Genomic DNA, 18,624 nt, shown 5'->3' on the forward strand with positions numbered 1-18,624 from the left:
GCAGCCAGCCTTTCTGGTTTGTGTTCATATTTGTTCCACTTTCAACTGTCATTCCTTTTTATCCCTGCTACCTTCACCCACGCCTGGCACAAACTGCAAGATTCATATAGAGCAGACAAGCAGGGACTTTTAAAAGGAGTGTGTGGAGCTGGGTACTCTATTCCCATTCCACATAAATGGTGCCTCATACCTAATTAAGGCTCCTTGGGAACCCCAGACACATAGTCCAAATGGGTTTTCATCATCCAGAAATCCAAGAAGCTGGAATTCACCAGGCAAAACCCACAGAGATGGGCAGACAAAACTACAAAGTGCCAGAACCGCTATATTGACCGTTGGGTGCTCTTTATCACACGCCTGAGATGCTCTCCTCTTGTGCAGACACCCTTTCATTCTTCAGGTAAAAGCAAAGATTTTTATTCTGTCACCGTTGTTCATTTCAGTGCCTGAACTCTACACCCTGGGCTGAGCTGGAGTGAACTGTTGGTGTTTTTTCAATCCTGTCAAGATCAAATGCACATATACTTTAGAGAGCAGCTAGATGATGCTCTAATAGATTTGTATGGCTGGTATTAAAAATCCAACTTGACAGTTTTGACCTCTTCACTTTCAGAGTTTAAAATAATTTGCAGGAACTATGTGGGAGAATATCTTCCTCTAATGTAGTCGAAATTTAGAAAAGGTAAGTGCAAACAGATCTTTTCCTCTGCAGACACATCATCCTTAGCAAGACAGAAAACATAACTATTCTTATTCCTCCCCACCCTCATCCATTCAGCCTCCTGAGATCTCCTAAAACTGAATTACAAAGCTCACAAGGCTTGAGACCACTTGCTCGCAAGAGAAGGGTTTGTTTAAAAAGCCCTGAAAACTAATAGGGTGGAAAAAACAATAACTGAGAAACGTTAATAACAACTGCAACTGTATCTTAGGGATCACAGTCTCCAGGCTGATGCTCAATTATGCTTCAGTTGCCTAGGTGGAAAGGTGTATGTGCTGTCAGCTTTCACAGAATGAAGAACTCTCACTCTGTTAAGACCAAAGAATATTCTTGAAGAAAGGATAGCTGTTATAGTACCTTCTATTACATACAGCTGAAATCCTGGGTTACAAACTTGGTCTCGCTGCTTACACAGCACAGGGCATGTCATGTCTCCTTGCCATCCCACCCTCTCATCTTCCATTCTGCATGGCCACATGGGCTTCTGCAGGAGCAGATGCAGTGAAGCGGTGGCTGCTTGAGCCCCTTTTGCACCTCACCAGTCTGGGGAGCCGGGTCCACCCATGCTGTGCTCAGGCAGCACCAAGAGTCCTTGCTGGCCACCATGCGGCAGGCAGCACCAAGGCCCTTGGAATCCTTCATGGTGGTTTACCCACTAGGACCAAACACTCCACTGGGATAACATTTCTATCCTAGTAGGGCACAGAAACAAACACCTACTGCAAAACATGACTCAGCCTCAGCTGACCTGAACTCGGGATGCCAGAGATCTGCTTCCCAGTGGTGTAGAGGAGGTCTCAGACACCACAGCCATCACCTCTGTCCTCCTACAGAGGGACAGCAACAGTCGCTCCATGGGCATCCCTGAAACAGACCTTTCTCAGCACAGAGCTGAAATGCAGAGCTCAGATATGCAGTGTGAAGTAGCTCGTTGCTGGGGTGTGTATCCTGGCTAAGGCACATCTGGTGGTAATCTCGCCCTCGGCTGCACAGGAACATGCAGAATCTAACACAGCTTTTCCCCAGAGGTTAGAAATGCACCAAGTGGACAAAAACCTAATCAAACTTGTCCCTGATTTTTCTGAAGCCAGCTTTTTAGTTTGTTCAGAGAAGTGTGCAAGAAAGCTAATGAAATACTATTTAACAAATCTATTTTCTGCTTGCTCTCAAATCCAAGCAGAAGCTGTATGTATTGCTTCATGCAAGGAACTAGGCACAATAATGCACACCCTCCTGTGGCAGCACCTTAAAATTGCAGAGATTATATGAAACCACCAGACTTAAAAAACACACCTAATTTGCAATACTAGTGGAATGGCACACATGTAAGTTCCTAAAATATAGAAGGAAACACATCAAAACAGAGAGGTGGAAGGCATCGTATTACGTTGAAAGGCACTTATGCCAAAGTACAAGGAAATCCACTACATGTGAGAAGAGATTATTTCCTAAAATAAAAAGATAACTGTGATCAAACCCTCATTTTTCTATCAGAATCTACCCTGAAGAGCGATATAATTTGTCATGTCTGTCACTTTTTGAGACAGTCACTCTAAAATATGTTAACCTCTGAAATGTCTATCAGGTCCACACCATTTCACAGTTTTCTTCACTAAGCACTGCAAGACCTTGTAAGACTGGTAAGTTTTAGGCAGAACACAGCCACATTCCACTTGCCCAGAGCAAATGGAGAGCTTACAAATACAGGAATCTGAGTCTTGTCATCCTTCCCATTCCGTCTCCCTCCCTCTTGCCCCTTCAAAATAAAGTGCCTCCTCCTGTATCTTTTTCAAAGCTAAAGCATGCAAATCACACTCATTTCAGTTCCAAATTTTATTCTCCATTGTCATTATATCTGATTAAGCGTTCTTGAAGCTCCATGTGTTAGAATCAGGCCCTTTCATAATACTGAAGAAGTGAGCTTGAGAGGAAAAAGGAGGTATTAAATCCGTGAATGTTCATAAATGAGAAGTGACATTTTCAGGTACCCTACATTTTCAGGAGAGGTTTAATGAATACCCAAAGTGATGACAAGTATTTGCTGAGTGTCTGACTGACAAAAATAGACAAAAATAAAATACCATACTGTCTGGTAGAGCAATTGGGAAGAAGAATCCCATTTCAGATTAGTCTGTGCTTTGGTATAGTTATCACTGAGGGGCTAGTTTTCAACTCCTTAATTCACTTGTATAATTGCTATGTATAACTCTTCTATATTGCTGTATATGAAATAACTGTTTACAAAGGTTGTGTGATTTTTGACACAGAAAGTTCTATTTTCACTTACTAATATCTAAACCTACTTGCTTGTACAGAAGGCGTCTATAAGCCAAGTCCCCATTCTGGAATATGTCACTAAGGGAGTAAACTTCAGACCTTGCAGGGGTAGGGCAAAAGGAGTAAGGGAAGCAGCTCTAACCTAGGAGCTGCAAATGCACAGGATAAATTCAAGCCTCTACACAGGACTTTACATGATCTCTGCCTAGGCTCTGACTCCCCTTTCCCAGTAGAGGAGGATTCAGGGCGCTCTTTCTAGCTCCCCCAGATGTCAGAGAAGGCAGCTCTAACTTCTGGGGCAGGCACTGGGGTTTGCAGCAGCAAGGCAGCAGTTTCAAGTCTTTTGGCAGGCAGGTTGCTAACGCAGCCATGTTTGAGTAGTTTCATGTCTGGGGACATCTGCTCCAGTGCTGCCACTGCTTTGTTTTCCTGGTCTTATTTCCTATACAGTAGCATTATACAGAGAGAAGTTCGTATTCTTTTCTAGTAATTTTTCATGGAAGTGATTTACACAGAATTTGATTTAAAAAACCCTTATTTTTCACAAGGGTAGCATTTCAAATAAATGTGATATTAAGGCAAACATTCTGAGCACTCAAAATCACCATCACTTGTGCAAAAATGAATCTGGAAGAAGAGATGCCATAACTATAGCTAGAAAGGCATTAACTGTTGGTGCAGCAATCCAAAGGAGTTGCTGCATCTTCAGACAGGGCAGCCAAACTGATTGGAAATGGACAACTGTATTTCATGATCAGCATGGAAAATAGCTTTGGATCACTAGGCTGTACACAGTCCTCTGAAGAACTCACACATACCAATTATTTGCACAATACCAACACTGCTCAGAAACACAACACTTGGTCAAAACTCTAATGAAAACCTTGCACCTCTACCATTAACTGAGAAACTACTGTAGCTATTTACGAGACTTCACAATTAGGATAAAAAACAGAAGATTATGCGAAAGATGACTTTTACCTGTAAAGCTGCTGTAGACAAGCAAATAATTACTGGAAAAAAGAAAGAATCCAATTTCCAATGATAAAACAGACTAGAAAATCTTTTTTGGAAGTTTCCCGCTTAGCTACCTCTGTCTGATGTAGAGATTTTGGACTACAGTATTGCTGGCAGCACACCGGCCTTCCCTGTAGGAAGGTCCAGCTCCTGCCCCTACAGTCAATGCCAGTTCCCTCTGATTTCACTGGTGCAGGAACAAGCTCCCACCTAGAGTTCAAATTTGTAGTACTAAAGAAACCTTTCCAATTCTCACAACAACTTCACAAAGAGAGGTTTCCCCTATCTAGCACTTATCACACAGTCCAGGCCTTCATGACACATCAGGGAGAATTAAAACTGTAAGGTCAGAAATACCTACTTCCACTAGGAATCAGGTCCCTATCCGGAATGAAGAGCTTATATCCATAGTGCTTTTCTAGAACATCCGGCAGAATTTCAAGTGCAAACTGCTCCTCTTCATTATTATCACAATCTAATGCATCAGGATCCACTTTGGTGTATGAAAGATATGCATCATATTCCTTGTTGTCTGTAAGAAAACAAATTCATGTTCAGCCTCCTTTTTGCAAGAGCACTAAAATAACACAGGGAAATCATATTATTCTTCGAAATAATCAAGCATTTCCCAACAAAATTGTGACTTTTCACAATATATAATCTAGTTTCCACAGAGAAATTTTTCAGGTCAAGATAAAGGATGTCCTTTCAGTTTTCTTCTGCTTGCTGAGCTAGTTAGTAACTGCTCCATGTGGTCAGCGTACACAGTTCTCATCCGAACAGACCATGGGCAAAACTTTGATATAAATCCTAAAGCTGGAACTTTTCATTTTCATCCTTTAAATACTGCTAATGGGAATCTTTCAACTCCAATGCCTCAAGAGTGCTGTGATTATGTGGAAGCTTTGAGCTCGGAAAAGTTTCTGAACCTGGAAAGTTTGTAACGTTGTGAGCAAAAAAAACTTTCTTGCATGAGTAATTGTGAGAAAAGCCATGACTTAAATGAATACTGATTATAAATCAATGCCAAATACAAATGGTCCAAAGCATATATATAAATACATATATATATTTTATTTTTTTTTCCCCAGAAAACCTTGTAGTTTTTAGAACCAACACCATAATTTTAGAGGTCATTTGGTCCAGGACACTTTAAATACTTGGAGCTGACAATATGAGAGAAAGAGTAAATGGAGTGCAGGGGGAAAACTGCCCCTCCATTCTGCCTGTAGCTCAGGGGTGGAGGCAAAGCCTCAACATAAAGTGGAAGCAGGCAGTGTGTGACAGAGGGGACCCAGGTAACACCACATGAGGACAGCAAGGCTGCAACACACCGGTTTGGCTAGAAAGGGCGAACACCACCACCTCCTCCTCCTCCTCCTCCTCCTCCTCCTGCACTGCACTAGGGCTTGTCTCCAGCTCCCTGCATCTGAAACATGGAGCTAAGAGCTGGCTACTGTGCCAGGAACAGAAGTGGCACCACTATTGAGCTTGGGATCCATGCTGGGATCAGATTGTCTTAGTGACATTTCTCTTTGCTCTTCCTCTGCAGTAATTGAAAAAGTCAACCTTCAGCAATTCAGTCTCCAGGGAAAAGCACAGCTGCCATTATTTACAGACAATGAAAAATCAAATAGTTAATGCTTTGAGGACAAAACTGCATGAATAGAGGATTGCCAAGTACAAATTATCTATAAAGAATAATACCCATGAAAGATAATTAAAGCAGTTAAAAATCCTCAATATGTTCTAATAAAAAGAAAAATAGCTGTTCATAATATAATGCATGCCTTGATGACCTTGGAATGTGATTACTTTCTTATAATTCTTGACACAAAGCCAGATCCATGAGGGTCAGAGCTACAAAGCATGCGAAGGCAATTTGGCCAGTGTCACCATAGCTGATGTCCACCTGGCTTGCTAATAGCTCCCTGAAATCAACAGCATACAAAAATAGTAGCTACTGATGGAAAAATGACAGAAGAACAAACAGCAAATTCAGCTTTGGAGGTCTGTCCAAAACCTGCTACCCTGTCCATAATGAAGCCTGCCAAAACCCTTTAAGAGCAGCCAGCCACCAAGTGATCCAGGCAGAAAGCATCCCTGCAAAGGCAGCAAAACCAGCCCCAGAGCACTGACATGCCTGGTTATATTGTGTGCAAGCAGTCCCTGAGCTTCCTGCCCCTTCCAGCTGCGTGGGTACAACCGCCTTCTCCAGTCACCTCAATTCACAATACAAATAAGCAAAATACACACAGAATCAGTTACCGCAGGCTCCTGTGAGTCTATACACTTGTGTTACATCTCTACAGCCTCAACTCCCTCTTCACAAGCTTCACATACACAGGGCATAGCAGAAGGTCCTATCCATGCCTCCCACTGCTTGCTCAATGTGCTTTGGGTGCAGCACTGTTTGGAGCCATTTTCTGAATGGCTTTGCTTAATCCTTAGCATCATTCTCTTTAAAAACAATGTTACACACAACACAGGAAGTGAAAGCATCCAACATTGCTTACATAGGATATTTTCTGAAATAGGAATAAAGCAAATCTGTTAAGTTCCAAATCTTCTGGTTTAAAGAAATACATGTATAAATGGAAGATGACCCTGCAATTGCATCTGTATAGCTGACTGCTCATGGGAGCTCTGTATGTTCCCACTTTAGCCGCTGTAAGTAGAAAGAGACATCCCTGATTTACACTTGGACTTCAGTAACATTCTGTCTTCATCTTCTATTCTGCAGGATCAGAATGGGAAACAAAGCTACAATAGTACTAAAATTATGCACTGAAAAAATGAAGTTGCTCTCAGAATTAACACGTACACAAATTCCCCTAAGTACTCATGGGGCTTCCCCTAACAACTAGAAAATAATCTTGTTTCTTAAATTAAAAGGTGATTGAATCAAGGAAGTTACATGAATAAAAATGTAGCAGCTTCACACTGAAAACACAAGATAATGAATCAAAGCAATCTGGAGGGAGTTACCACTTTGGGTCACTATTTGTTGGTGTGAACCAGAGAGGTTATGTCGGTACAACCCCAAAGTGTTAGAAGTAAATTACTTCCAAACCCCTTCACTTTCTCCCAGATATCAGTATGAATACTGTGCAGTATTGTCCCATTTGCTTATGGCATGGCCCAGTGACATTTCAGTGAAAAGACTCACTGATTTCAGGGGGCTTTGGGAGAAAGTCTTAGGGCTTTACACTGCTGAGGCTTAGTAGTTTGAACTTAAACTGGCAACAGGTATCTCTTGGTATTCATTTCAATCTACAAGTTTCAGCACTTTTGGTCTATGAAATATTTCCATCGCATATCTTGAGTTTCCTAAGCAACTGCTTACCATCAGCTGCTTCGTCTCCTCCAAAGTTCTGTCTGTAGAACAGCATTAACTCTATGTTGTAGCACTTATAGATGGTCACAAGCAAAATAAGCAGAAGAAGGATGGCTCCCAGTCCTCCAGCAAGCTCTATTTTGTAGATCAAATCTAAAATTAGCAAGGAATGAGAAAAAGGTTATGATCTTTCCAAGCTTTATGTGCTCTAAGCCACTGTATAATTCCACATAATATTGTGTAGTTTCCAATTACAACCACTGTAACATCAAGGATGCCTACTTTTTTTATTCATTACCAATTACATAACTTTACCCATTTACTCCATCTACTGCCCATGTGAAATCACCATCCAGAATGCATTTGAAGCCATAATCATAATTCTTCTACAAGAAAATTATGTAGTGATTTTACACAGAGGATTAATCAACTTCTAATGAGCTTGTGGAGTTTGAAACTTCTGTATGGCAGAGTGCATCAAATGCTGTATGCAGCATGTGAGAATAGATATTCTAAACATATTGTATACCATTTGGGAGGCTGTTGTCCCCCCAAAATCATCAAGCTTTGATTTTATATTTGTGAAGTCAGTGGATGAGCTGATGGGAGCTGTCAAACCAGGACTTCAGCTGCATCACTGGAAAATTAATTGAGCATCCAGCATGCCCAAGACAACTTGAGATGTGAGGAGCACACATCAGCCTGCTAAGAACCACTTTGTTTGAGTTGTGATGCCTACTATAATGGAGTTGTCACATGTTTGTTTAGGACAGATTGTACTTTGATAGGAACTAGTGCTAGTTAAAATTTCCTACTGGGATGCTCTCGTTAGGAAACATCACAGGCAGTCTGCCTCAAAGAACTTCACAAATTCATCCAAACCCAATTACCCATCTTTCACAGCTGGGGAAACAGAGGCAAAGAGAAGTGAAACAACATGTTCAAGGTCAGCCAGCGAACCAATGTCAGAATGGGATAAAACAACTTGAATACCAGGCTAGCCCTCTACCTGATGTAAGACACCAACTTCAACAGCATTGCTTTTTAGTCTGGAATGTCCCCTGAATGCAATATTTGTTGTATTACTTAGCCACAAAAGACAGAAAATTACAATTTGACAATAGCTACCTCTAACAACCTATTAGTTTAGATAAGACATTATGAGGATATTTACTGCTGTGAAAATTACAATGTGCAAATGTAAAAACCGTAATGCAGGCGAGACAGTTTTTGTGATCTTTACACTTTTAAAACTTAGGCTAGAAAAAAATTACTGGTATGGCATTTGTGTCATTTTCAAGATAAAAAGCAAATTGGTTGTGCATATTCTGGGGTTGTTCGTGTCTCCCCATGCCTTGGATTTCAATAATTAACACCAGATGTCAAGCTATTCCCAGTTTACAGCATCTCTGATGTCTCTCTCGTAAGAAGTCATGGACTAATAGATGGAAAAAGTCTATTATAATAGCTATTAAATCTGAGAACACAGGAAATTCATGGGACTTTTATTGCACTGCATGATAAAGTTAGCATGTCATCTGGGGAAAAATCTGGTCAAGTGGAGAACAGAGTTGGTTAAAATCTCTTTTCAGAGAAAAAACTTTTTGTTGCTGTTGCACTGAATCTCTTGTTAGGAAAGTCCCATTTTCTTGCCTACTCCAGCTCTTAGTCTCTGGATCTGATTCATGCCTCAGGAGGAGATGAGTCTGGGCTTTGTGTTATAATAGTGACTGAATATTAGTAAATAATATATTCTGATAGTTTCTAATTAGAATAATGTAGGATTTAGCCACAGTGTATCACAGAGAATTATGGTCTTTATAATAGCAAGTCTCATTAACACCCAATAAATGAGACACAAATATATTTTAGTACGTTCTTCATCATTAGAACTACATCAGTATCAAAAAAACCCCAGCCAAAATCAGTTTCCTGCATGTCTTGAATAAAGGCAGCCTACTTGAAATAAATGGTGAACCGTCATCATTTCTACTTTTACCTAAATTCACTGCTTCTTTCCACTGAAAGTACACATTGATTTTTGATTTTATTTTGTAGTTCCTGATATGTTATTCATGTTTCAGGACAGTGTATTATAGACTATGTAGACTTAAAAAAACGGACAGTTTTCAAACTTGTTTGAAGGAAATCCTGAACTATTTCCACAGCTAAGGAACAAGTGGGTGTATATTGAGTTCCATGTAATTTGAGCACCAAACACGCTAGGAGAGCATGGAGGAAAGGAAGCGAATTAAGGAAGCTCAGGATTGTCCAGAACTTACTTTTGGAGTACTTGAAAGCAAATATCAGTGTGGTGTTGAATTTAGTCGGTAAAGAAGAATGTGACAGCAGACTGTATTCACATCTCAGAGCCATGCCTGGTTCTGTCTTTGCATTGGTACCCTTGGGTGTTTAAGCTGGATTTGGTTCTTTTTCAGTAAAAGAAAAACCAAATAAAAACCCCAATATCCTAAGTGATGCTGTATGTTCTGGGGCCATCACTACGCTGGTGCTGCACAGACAGCACTCCTCTGTTCTCTAAAAGCATTTGTGAGGACGATACCACTAATACAGCAGAAGACTTCAACAAATTTTACCTTAAATGTTTCAAAAGCTCCTTTTTTCTTCCTTAAAGCAAAGTATGTGATTAAAAATAACCACCTGATGTCAAGACAAGAACTAACTCTAGAAAATCTCATACTTACAGCTATAACTTCGAGTTGGGGTTTATTCCTGTTTCTTTATCCAAGCCTTCCTAGCAGGACTCATGACTTATGCTACCTTGTTTACACCTGCAATCACACCTTTGAACAGGGGGCAGATATAACTGGCAGCACTGTGACAACCTGGAGACAAAACTGAGCTGCAAGTACCTCTTGCCGAACAGGGATAACACAGCCCTCAGCATGCAAGACGTTGGAGGGAGGGGATTTCCCTGGATGAAAGATATGTGCTGCTTCTTCACCTTTCCTAAGTGCTGCAGCATCTGGAAAGCTGTAGCATATGACAATAGAAATCCACGATGCCTTCTTTGACATGCACAGAGGATGCTGGTCAACAACTTTATACCAGTCTTGCCCTAAACCTTGTCACAGGTCAGTAAATACAGCAGTATTTCCTGGCTCATGAATATTCTACAGTCAAATCCAAGCTGTAGGATAAGAAGTATTTAAATAATGTTGCAAGAAGGCAAAGTTTGGTCAAGTATTTGTAAGAATTTCATAAATAACAGACAGGACAGTGGGATGTGCAGTCAAAAGACATAGTGAAAATACTGTGGTTATTTTAAATGACAGTTTAATAGCTTGAAAATCAATTATTGAGAATGCCTGAGAGGAATATAAGCTTTCTACAGCCACAGTACAGAGATAAATGAAATAGTAGCTGAGACATGAACCTTTCCACCTCTAAATTCTGTATTCAGCAGTGCTTCTTCCATAATTCCAGCGAAGCTCTGAAATATCTGATTTCTTGTTATAAATAAGCCTAACCTGTTATTCTAATATATGCAACACAGCTGAACATTTAACAGTGCCAACATAGATACACTTACTATCAGTTGTATATTTATGAGGTTCAGTGGATGGAAAGGTAGAATGCTTTTTGCACTAAAGAGGCTAATCCTTCATCATGATGACCAGATTCCTTAATTTAAGTTGTGACATCCTGTCGGTTTAGATGTTGAATATACATTTGTGTGTGCTCCAAACCCCAGCTGTGGGCCCTTGTTTCTCAGAGCTGATCGTGCCTTCTGTATTGTGTTTTATCCTTATGCCTTAGTATAAAATATAACCTATGTTATGCCCTTCTTTCTGGGAGGATATAAAACTCTCACATATAGAGGAAACTGTGCAAGTAAGACTTGATTCATAGAATCATAGAATAGTTTAGGTTGGAAGGGACCTTCAAAGGGGCAGGGACATTTCAACTAGATCGGGTTGCCCAGAACCACATCCAGTCTGGCCCTAAATGTCTCCAGGGATGGTGCACCTACCACCTCTCTGGGTAACCTGTGAAGGTGTTTTAGCACCCTCATTGTAAAGACTGATTTTGACAAGACTGCGTACTGTATTGTCACACACATAACCTGTGGGTCACATGAAAGATAGCAAAAAAAGAGGGCACTGACCCAAAAGTTTCCTCTCCCTAGTAGCCCTTTTTTTTCCTAATACCACCCCACCCTCACCTTTCATTTTATATAGATTCTACCCATGAAACACAGCACTAGAACCCAGCATGGCTGTAGGTAAACTAATGACTATGGAATTTTTCCAGAACTACAGTGCCCTATCTAGAAAGGCCTTGCCTGGTCTTCCTGATCTTCCACCTGGGTCCTAATTCATCTGTCCCATGGTGATGAGGTCAATCTGCAGCATGCTCAAGAACTAATAGTATATATAAATCTTTTCTAAGTGGGAACACTTTTGTGGGATTTTGCTGTAACTGTGATGATGGGGGGTGCTGTCTTTTTTAACTGACACTAACACTGCAATCCACAACCTGCTGTGAAACACATCCTTTGGTCTGGAAGTGTACAAAGAACTGGAACAGCATGAGGTGTGCCTCATGAAAATATTGCTGCTGCTTCTTCTTCTCTTCTGGGAAGTTAATTTAGAGCTAAGAATAATGACAGAGATCTGAACAATGTATTCTTTAGTCCATCTCCTGTGCTGATGGCTCTGTGGTTTCACATTACATCTTTATCCCAAGTGGTTACATTCCTTTGCTTTCCCAACAGTTACTGCTTTTGTGCTACCTAATACACTGTATCTTAGAGAGATCACTATCAAATTTAAATGTCACCCTACTTATGAACAGGAGAGGCGACAGAACAAACAATGTAAGAACTGTAATGAGATACTGTTACACTCCTTATAATAATGACTTTTACATATAATAGCATAGTAGTACCTTTTAATTTGGAACTTTCAAATTCAAATGGTTTCTTTTCTGCTATGGATAACTTGTCAGTAGTGGTATTCCCAATTCCAGGTACAATACCAAGCAAAGCAACCATAATGGGGTAATTCTCCGCTGATTTGTAGTTCCCACTGCAATGTTTTTATTCCCAATGCAGTTAGGAATCAAAAAGCATTCGAAGTGTTTAAAGCTTTAAATTTAAACAGCAAAGCCAGGAAGTGAAGCCAGGAAGTGGAGAAGCATAATAATATCTGACCTCATTGTTAAGGCACCTATTCTAAGAAATGAGTATTTTAACTCCATTACACAATTACCTCTGGTCTAGTCAGTCAAATCTAGGTCCAATTTACAGGTTGCTTGGATAAAAATACTTCTGCTGATTATATTGGTGTTTTATGGGTGACTGTATTCCAGGCAAGTGCATTACCTGCAAAGCTGCTTCACTAGAAACTAAAGAACAAATCACAGTTTTTTTTCACAAGTGGTGAACTGAACCTATAACACAAAGATATTTCAGCTACAAGTAGGACCACAGGAGCCCAGCCTGGCTCAGAAAGGTCAGCGGGATGTTTGCTACTGGCTGAGAGGTTGCTGCTGAGGCAGGCGAGAGTACAGATAATGAAATGAAGAGAATTACCTTTCTTGCGCAGAACAACACTGGCATGTTTCCGTCCGTTTCTGTTTTCCACATGACATGTATAGTTAGCCAGGTCTGCCTCCTCTACAGCATCAAAGATCAGTGTCAATTCAACTTCTTTTTCTCCAAGATGTTCTCTGAGGAGTCTGAAAGGAAGGATACAGTCTTCACTTAACTGAATTAATACGGGTAGAAATTTCCCCAAAGAATCATGATTTCTCTGCACAAGACACACAGAGTTCCTGGCCTCCTTCACTCTGGAGATGGGACTTAAAAGAAGGCTCAAGTTGGCTAACAGAGACTTCACAGATGCACCTTTCATGACAACCAAAAGCCTTTTTCTCCTGCCATGTCTGTAGCAAGGAGCTGAATCAAGTGCAGGAAGAGTGGCTATGAGTGCAATGGTTGCATGTGGCCTGTTTACTTCAGCTCCACCAGAAGTCAATGCAAAAACAATGTTTCTTTTAAAAGAAGCAATAAATACTCACTTTCCAGAGAAGTAAATATGCACTACAAAGCCATTGCTGAGCAAATTATAAGGCAATATTTTAATGGCGCTGGGTACTGTGATGCATTTTAATGCAGTCTGGAAAACCAATGAAAGGAGCTGTGCAATTTTCCTCTATTTTGGGGTGCTAGATCATGACTTTAAAAGGGATCAGTGTCAAGAACAAGAGTTGTCTGCTCCTTTGAGAGGCCAGGGAAGATATAAAATATCTCCACAAAGAGAATAGAAAGTTCTAGCAGGCTTTCAGGCCAGAGGTACAGTCTTTTTATGTCATTGTTCTAATGCACACATCAAAAAGAATGCAAAGTAAATGCAAGAGTTTTCCGATGCTGACATAAAGTCTAAAAATACAATGGCCTATTCTCTCAAAAGACTTATCAGTTGCTCAAGGAAAGTGTCTGGTCCTTTGAACAGGGAAACGTAACATCAAGTAAAATCTACGAGGTTCATTTGATCCTGTTAGTGTACTGCTGCATAATGTGCAAGGGCATAGACGTAAAACGTGTGATGCCATTGCAGTTGTCTGTGAACTCACCATTGCATGTGGCACTTCAGTGAGTCTTTTCTCTGAAAAGATAAGTGTACAGCACTAAGAAAGCAGTAGGATCTGGGTTCAGCAATATTTTCTCTGGAGACTGAAGGGAGGCAATTGATTAACCAGAGTGTTGTCTGCACTGGATGGAAACTGCTCCTGGAGAGTTTAAAATCTTTCAATAACAAAGCCAAACTTCTCTATTATAAACCAAAGTTGTTTTGGGGTTTCCAACGCACACACACATTTTCTTATGTACATAATTTCATGTAACAAACACGGAACTCTAAATCTGAAAACAAATCACAAGTGAAGTATGAGGGCATTGCATTAGATAATAAAAAAGGCAAGACTGACTGCTGTAAACTACATATTCACAGTAAAATTTCATACAGCACATCCCCTTTATAGGCTTGGGTGATCTGGCAAAACTCCAAAGAGGTACTAGAGCATCCACAATTCAGCCTCTTTCGTTATGAATGTGTAACTTGCAAAAAAGCAAGTGAAAAACATTAGTTTAAGAACAGGTATATGTGTTGCATTTGGAAACTTGAACTGCATTTTTTTTTTTTCCAAATTCAATGTCATTTATTGTGCATTTTTGCATTTTTTTTATTCTGGCCCTAAGCCCAAGTGCTGAAAATAAAGCAAAGAAGGTTGAATTTGCATCATTTCTGGACAGAAAAGAAACCTCCCAAGAGAGCCTGATCTGTTTGCAGACTCAAATCAGTCTAAATCACTGGGGGTCAGATAAATCAATTCTCATTTACTTATTAATAGTCTCTATCTATACATAGTAAAATATTGTAAACTCAGGAAAGTCTTCCCTGTTGGTAAACAGTATGCTCCACAAATTTCAGCTTACAAATCATGCTGCAAGAAACAAATAAAATCATTAACAGAGAAGATATCTGGGACACTGAGCTGGAACACTCTGCAAATGATTGTCTTGTGTTTACTATAATCAGCATACTTCACATAGAACAAAATGAAGAGAGATTACAATTAAGATAAACTATTATTCTGAATCTGTTTAAAATAAAATAATCGACCCTTAACCTAAATTTAAATAATACAGGATCAGCTAAAAAGGAGCTTTCATAAAAAAAAAGAATATGCATTTGGACTGAGAATATTTTCCAGTTATTTTCATGCTAATTGTAATCTTCAGGAACAGAACTCTTCAAAATGGAATCTATCACGAAAATGCTGACAGACACTCAAGTGTTATGGTAGTAGCAAATTGTAGAAAGCTCTTAGGATTGTCAAACCTTTCATTCCTGCTCTTTTTTCTTCTTCTTTTTTCTTTTAACCAGTTCTCTGCAGCTAATGATTCATTATTGCCACAAAAATACACAGTTGGTCACCTACAGTTTTTTAATGTGTGCAGACTTTAACTGCATGCATTTCACAGCTGGTTCAGAGAACACTGAGGACAGCATTTTTGGGTTAGAAAAGAAATGGAGTATCAACAAGTAAGACCTTAAAGCTGCAGCAGCATTTGTTGCACACCCACAAGATGAATCTCTGTCCCTTTCTGAGCTGGGGGGAACTTTGCCAGCAACACTGCCGATACTTGCCAGCTCTCACTGGTTGAGAAAATAATAACTCTTTTTTCTGGTTTGATGAACAAGCTGTAAGAGCAATTACATCATTTAATACACAGGTAAATCAATGGCACTTGACAACTCACAGCAAACAGGATGCAGGGAGAGAGAGAGGTGGGTGAAATACAAAAAAATCCTTTTGTTCAAGCTGAAGCATTTTATTTGATCTGAAACAAAACATTTTGTCTACTGCTTATTTTTCAGTTAAGAAAAGATAAATCTAAAGAAAATGACATTTCAGAATAAAAATGTTTCTTTGAAAAATATCCAACGTTTCAGACTTTTCAAATCTTTTGTCATGTTTTTCCAACCAATTTATGCACTAAGTTGAATCTAAAGCTCCAATACTTTTGCTTTGAAACCACATTTTCCTAAAATTTTCAGGCCTTGTGTGATCACAAATGTAGAGGCCATAGGAAAACTTTCCCTGAGTCTCTCCAAGACCAAGGTATTAATTCCAAACCTTTACTAACCTGCCTGTGAGTTGGGACTTCCCCAAAAGAAAACTTTTATTCTTTACATAGTTAAAGATCTGGACTAGAAGAACTCTAGTCCCTTCTTTCTAGTCCTCATAATAGTCTGTAGATGGAAAGACAGATCTGTGTGTACACAAGTGCTTCTCAAAAAAAGAGTAATTCAACTAACAACATGGCACAACAACACTCCCTCTCACCTTCCTGCATTATGTCTCTCATTCTCTGTCCAGAAATTGTCTACTTGAGTAGTAGAAGCTTTTCAGGAGAGGGCTTTCATTTCCATGAACCCAGCACATTAGCCAGGCAGTGATGGTAATTCTGCCTGCCTCCCTCAGCATCCCCTCCTAACAGAATACATCATCCTTCTCTTGTCTGAGCATTTGGTGACCATCAGTTGACTTCTGTGGGTGATAAATTAACCAGCAGGAAAAAATAAGGCTGCAGCTCAAAATGTCTCCATTCACTTCTTTCCATGCCTCTAGAACAAATTAGACTATTTCCACTTTAAAAATGGGGAAGAAAAAACAACAAACATATTCTACAAGCTGAGCGTTATGAGACACCTTCAAACTGTTCTGCAGTGTTGCCTGAAGAAGAAAAAGAAGCAACTCACAGGTGGCCGGGAGGGTAAGATTTATGCCTGAAAATACTTCTTTGCCACGGCAGAGAGAGTACTGGAATCTGCTGTGAGCTCCTTTGATAATTAGGTTCAACTGACAGCCATGCAGACAGGCTTAAAGACTCTGATTCCTTCTTTAATAGCGCTGGTTTGATTTAGATGACATTTTTATTACTGCTGTGAAAACCCCACCTGGTAGGCAAGGTCTCTTTCTCCTTTTCCCCCTGTTCATGTCTAACACGTGGAGATTTTAATTCTAGGGAAGGCAAAGAGGCTGGGGGGGGTGGGGTATCACCTCTGAGTCCTGCAGTGCTGATTAGTTATTTTTTATTATGAGGCTCTGTAACAAGGTCTAATAAATAACAAGGAGCTCAGAGCTATACATTTATTACTCATGGTAAAGTCTGCTTACCAAAAAATCAGTTCCATGGGTTTAATAGAAATGCTCAAGTCATGTGCATTCTTATTTCAGTGCTTTCATAATAGCACACTAATTGACTGCCAACTATGCATGCTAGGGGATGCAAACTAGGGATGGGTGTTTTGTACTCCCAAACTGCATTGATCTGCAAACCTGCACTCTCGTCATATACAGCAAATCCAGTGACATAACGGATGGGTACAGTCCAGGGTAAGGACAGCACCAAAAATTCAGAGTACTACTAAATCTGTGTACCAATTTAAGACAGGGAAAGCAGAGTTAAAATGTTAGATATCTGCCAAAGGAACAACCCCCAGAGTATCTTGGTCTGGGTGTAACCATTTCGAATTACTTGGGGGTTTCTCAATATTAACAGAAACATGCTGGTTTCCCCACAGAAGCAAACTGATGGGAAAAGCATCTAACCATCAAGTTCACCTTGTTTCATCAAATTTGAAACATACATATCATGTTTAGAAATCCATCAATAAATAGGACTGGGTGAAAGACTTGTGCTGGCTCAGGGTGCTGACAGAACAGTTAGAGCTGCTTAGTTTCCCTGAAGCAGCAAACCTGTAATGGCCCACATGAGCAAAAGCTGTTACTATGAACAAAAAATCTGCAGAAAGTTACTACTGCAGTTGCCATGGCTACTTCTAAATGAAAAAAAAAAAAAAGAAGAGGGGGATGAACTGTGGCACTGCTGGTAATGATACAGTAGATTTTGGTAAATGCTCTGTTCTAATGCTGGTTGTGGTGCACAGGAGATTAGGTACATGATAAGTAACTTTGTCGAAGAGAAGATTCACTGAATTGCAATGTGTGTGTAAACTGAGTCAAAGCATTTTAGGAGTGAGAAAAAGGTGTTGCAAAAGGATACATGAATGTGTAATGAGATGGCATAATGAAGGACAAATACAGTTTTTTCAAAGTCAATTTCACTAACAAATGCACACAAAGTTAGTTTCGAACTATGTTAAAGCTGGAAAGCTCTTTAAATACAAACCTCAAATTGTCCTTCCGATGCAGAGGAAGAACATGACCAAAATCACTGTTGATATAGATACACCAAAGGGGACACAACGTCGTTAAATGCGGATGACTTGCAATGGCAGAAGTTTACAGTAATTGTATTTTGTGGTCAGAAGCCCAAAAGAGGATTGTACACTTAAAGCCATTCTGGCAATAGATGATCAATTTTATCTGTATGCAATTGAGGTGCAGTGTTAGGTCGGTTATTTCAGTGCATCTTAACAACCAGTGGCTAAGTGACTGAACTTCAAATTATTGATCAAGTAATAAAGCAAAAGAATCTGCCTGCTCTCCAAAATCACTTTTACAAGAAACAAACAACTCAGAAGTGAGACCAAAAAAAAAAGTGCGATGGAAGGTGCAAAGACCTTGGCTTTCTTTATAATTTATATTCACTGTGTCTATAGAAGCTGGGAATGCCTTGTTCATGGTATAACCATAGTCTTTGCTCCAAGACTAATGGGTAATTATTAAACAAGTAAGACAAGAAGATGCCATTAGGTGCGAATTACATGAAAGT

The 18,624-nt window shown here is 39.8% G+C and overlaps 1 protein-coding gene across 11 annotated transcripts in view; it reads right to left on the bottom strand.

Annotated features, from left to right (window-relative positions):
- Positions 1-18,624, bottom strand: part of IL1RAPL2 (interleukin 1 receptor accessory protein like 2) — a 393,109-nt gene that overhangs the window by 9,009 nt on the left and 365,476 nt on the right. For 10 of the 11 annotated variants that reach the window (XM_061358018.1, XM_061358021.1, XM_061358015.1 and 7 more), the window contains 3 exons: positions 12,910-13,055; positions 7,362-7,505; positions 4,377-4,547 (listed from right to left, as the gene is read on the bottom strand). In XM_061358018.1, the coding sequence (XP_061214002.1) occupies positions 4,377-4,547; positions 7,362-7,505; positions 12,910-13,055 (461 nt within the window). The remainder of the gene's footprint in view (positions 1-4,376; positions 4,548-7,361; positions 7,506-12,909; positions 13,056-18,624) is intronic. The other variant, XM_061358022.1, reaches the window with a different exon arrangement.

This window comes from Neopsephotus bourkii, unplaced genomic scaffold, assembly GCF_033783945.1.
Source record: "Neopsephotus bourkii isolate Nb327-2 ecotype Australia unplaced genomic scaffold, CSIRO-AGI_Nbou_v1 NB_936, whole genome shotgun sequence".
Lineage (NCBI taxonomy): Eukaryota > Metazoa > Chordata > Aves > Psittaciformes > Psittacidae > Neopsephotus > Neopsephotus bourkii.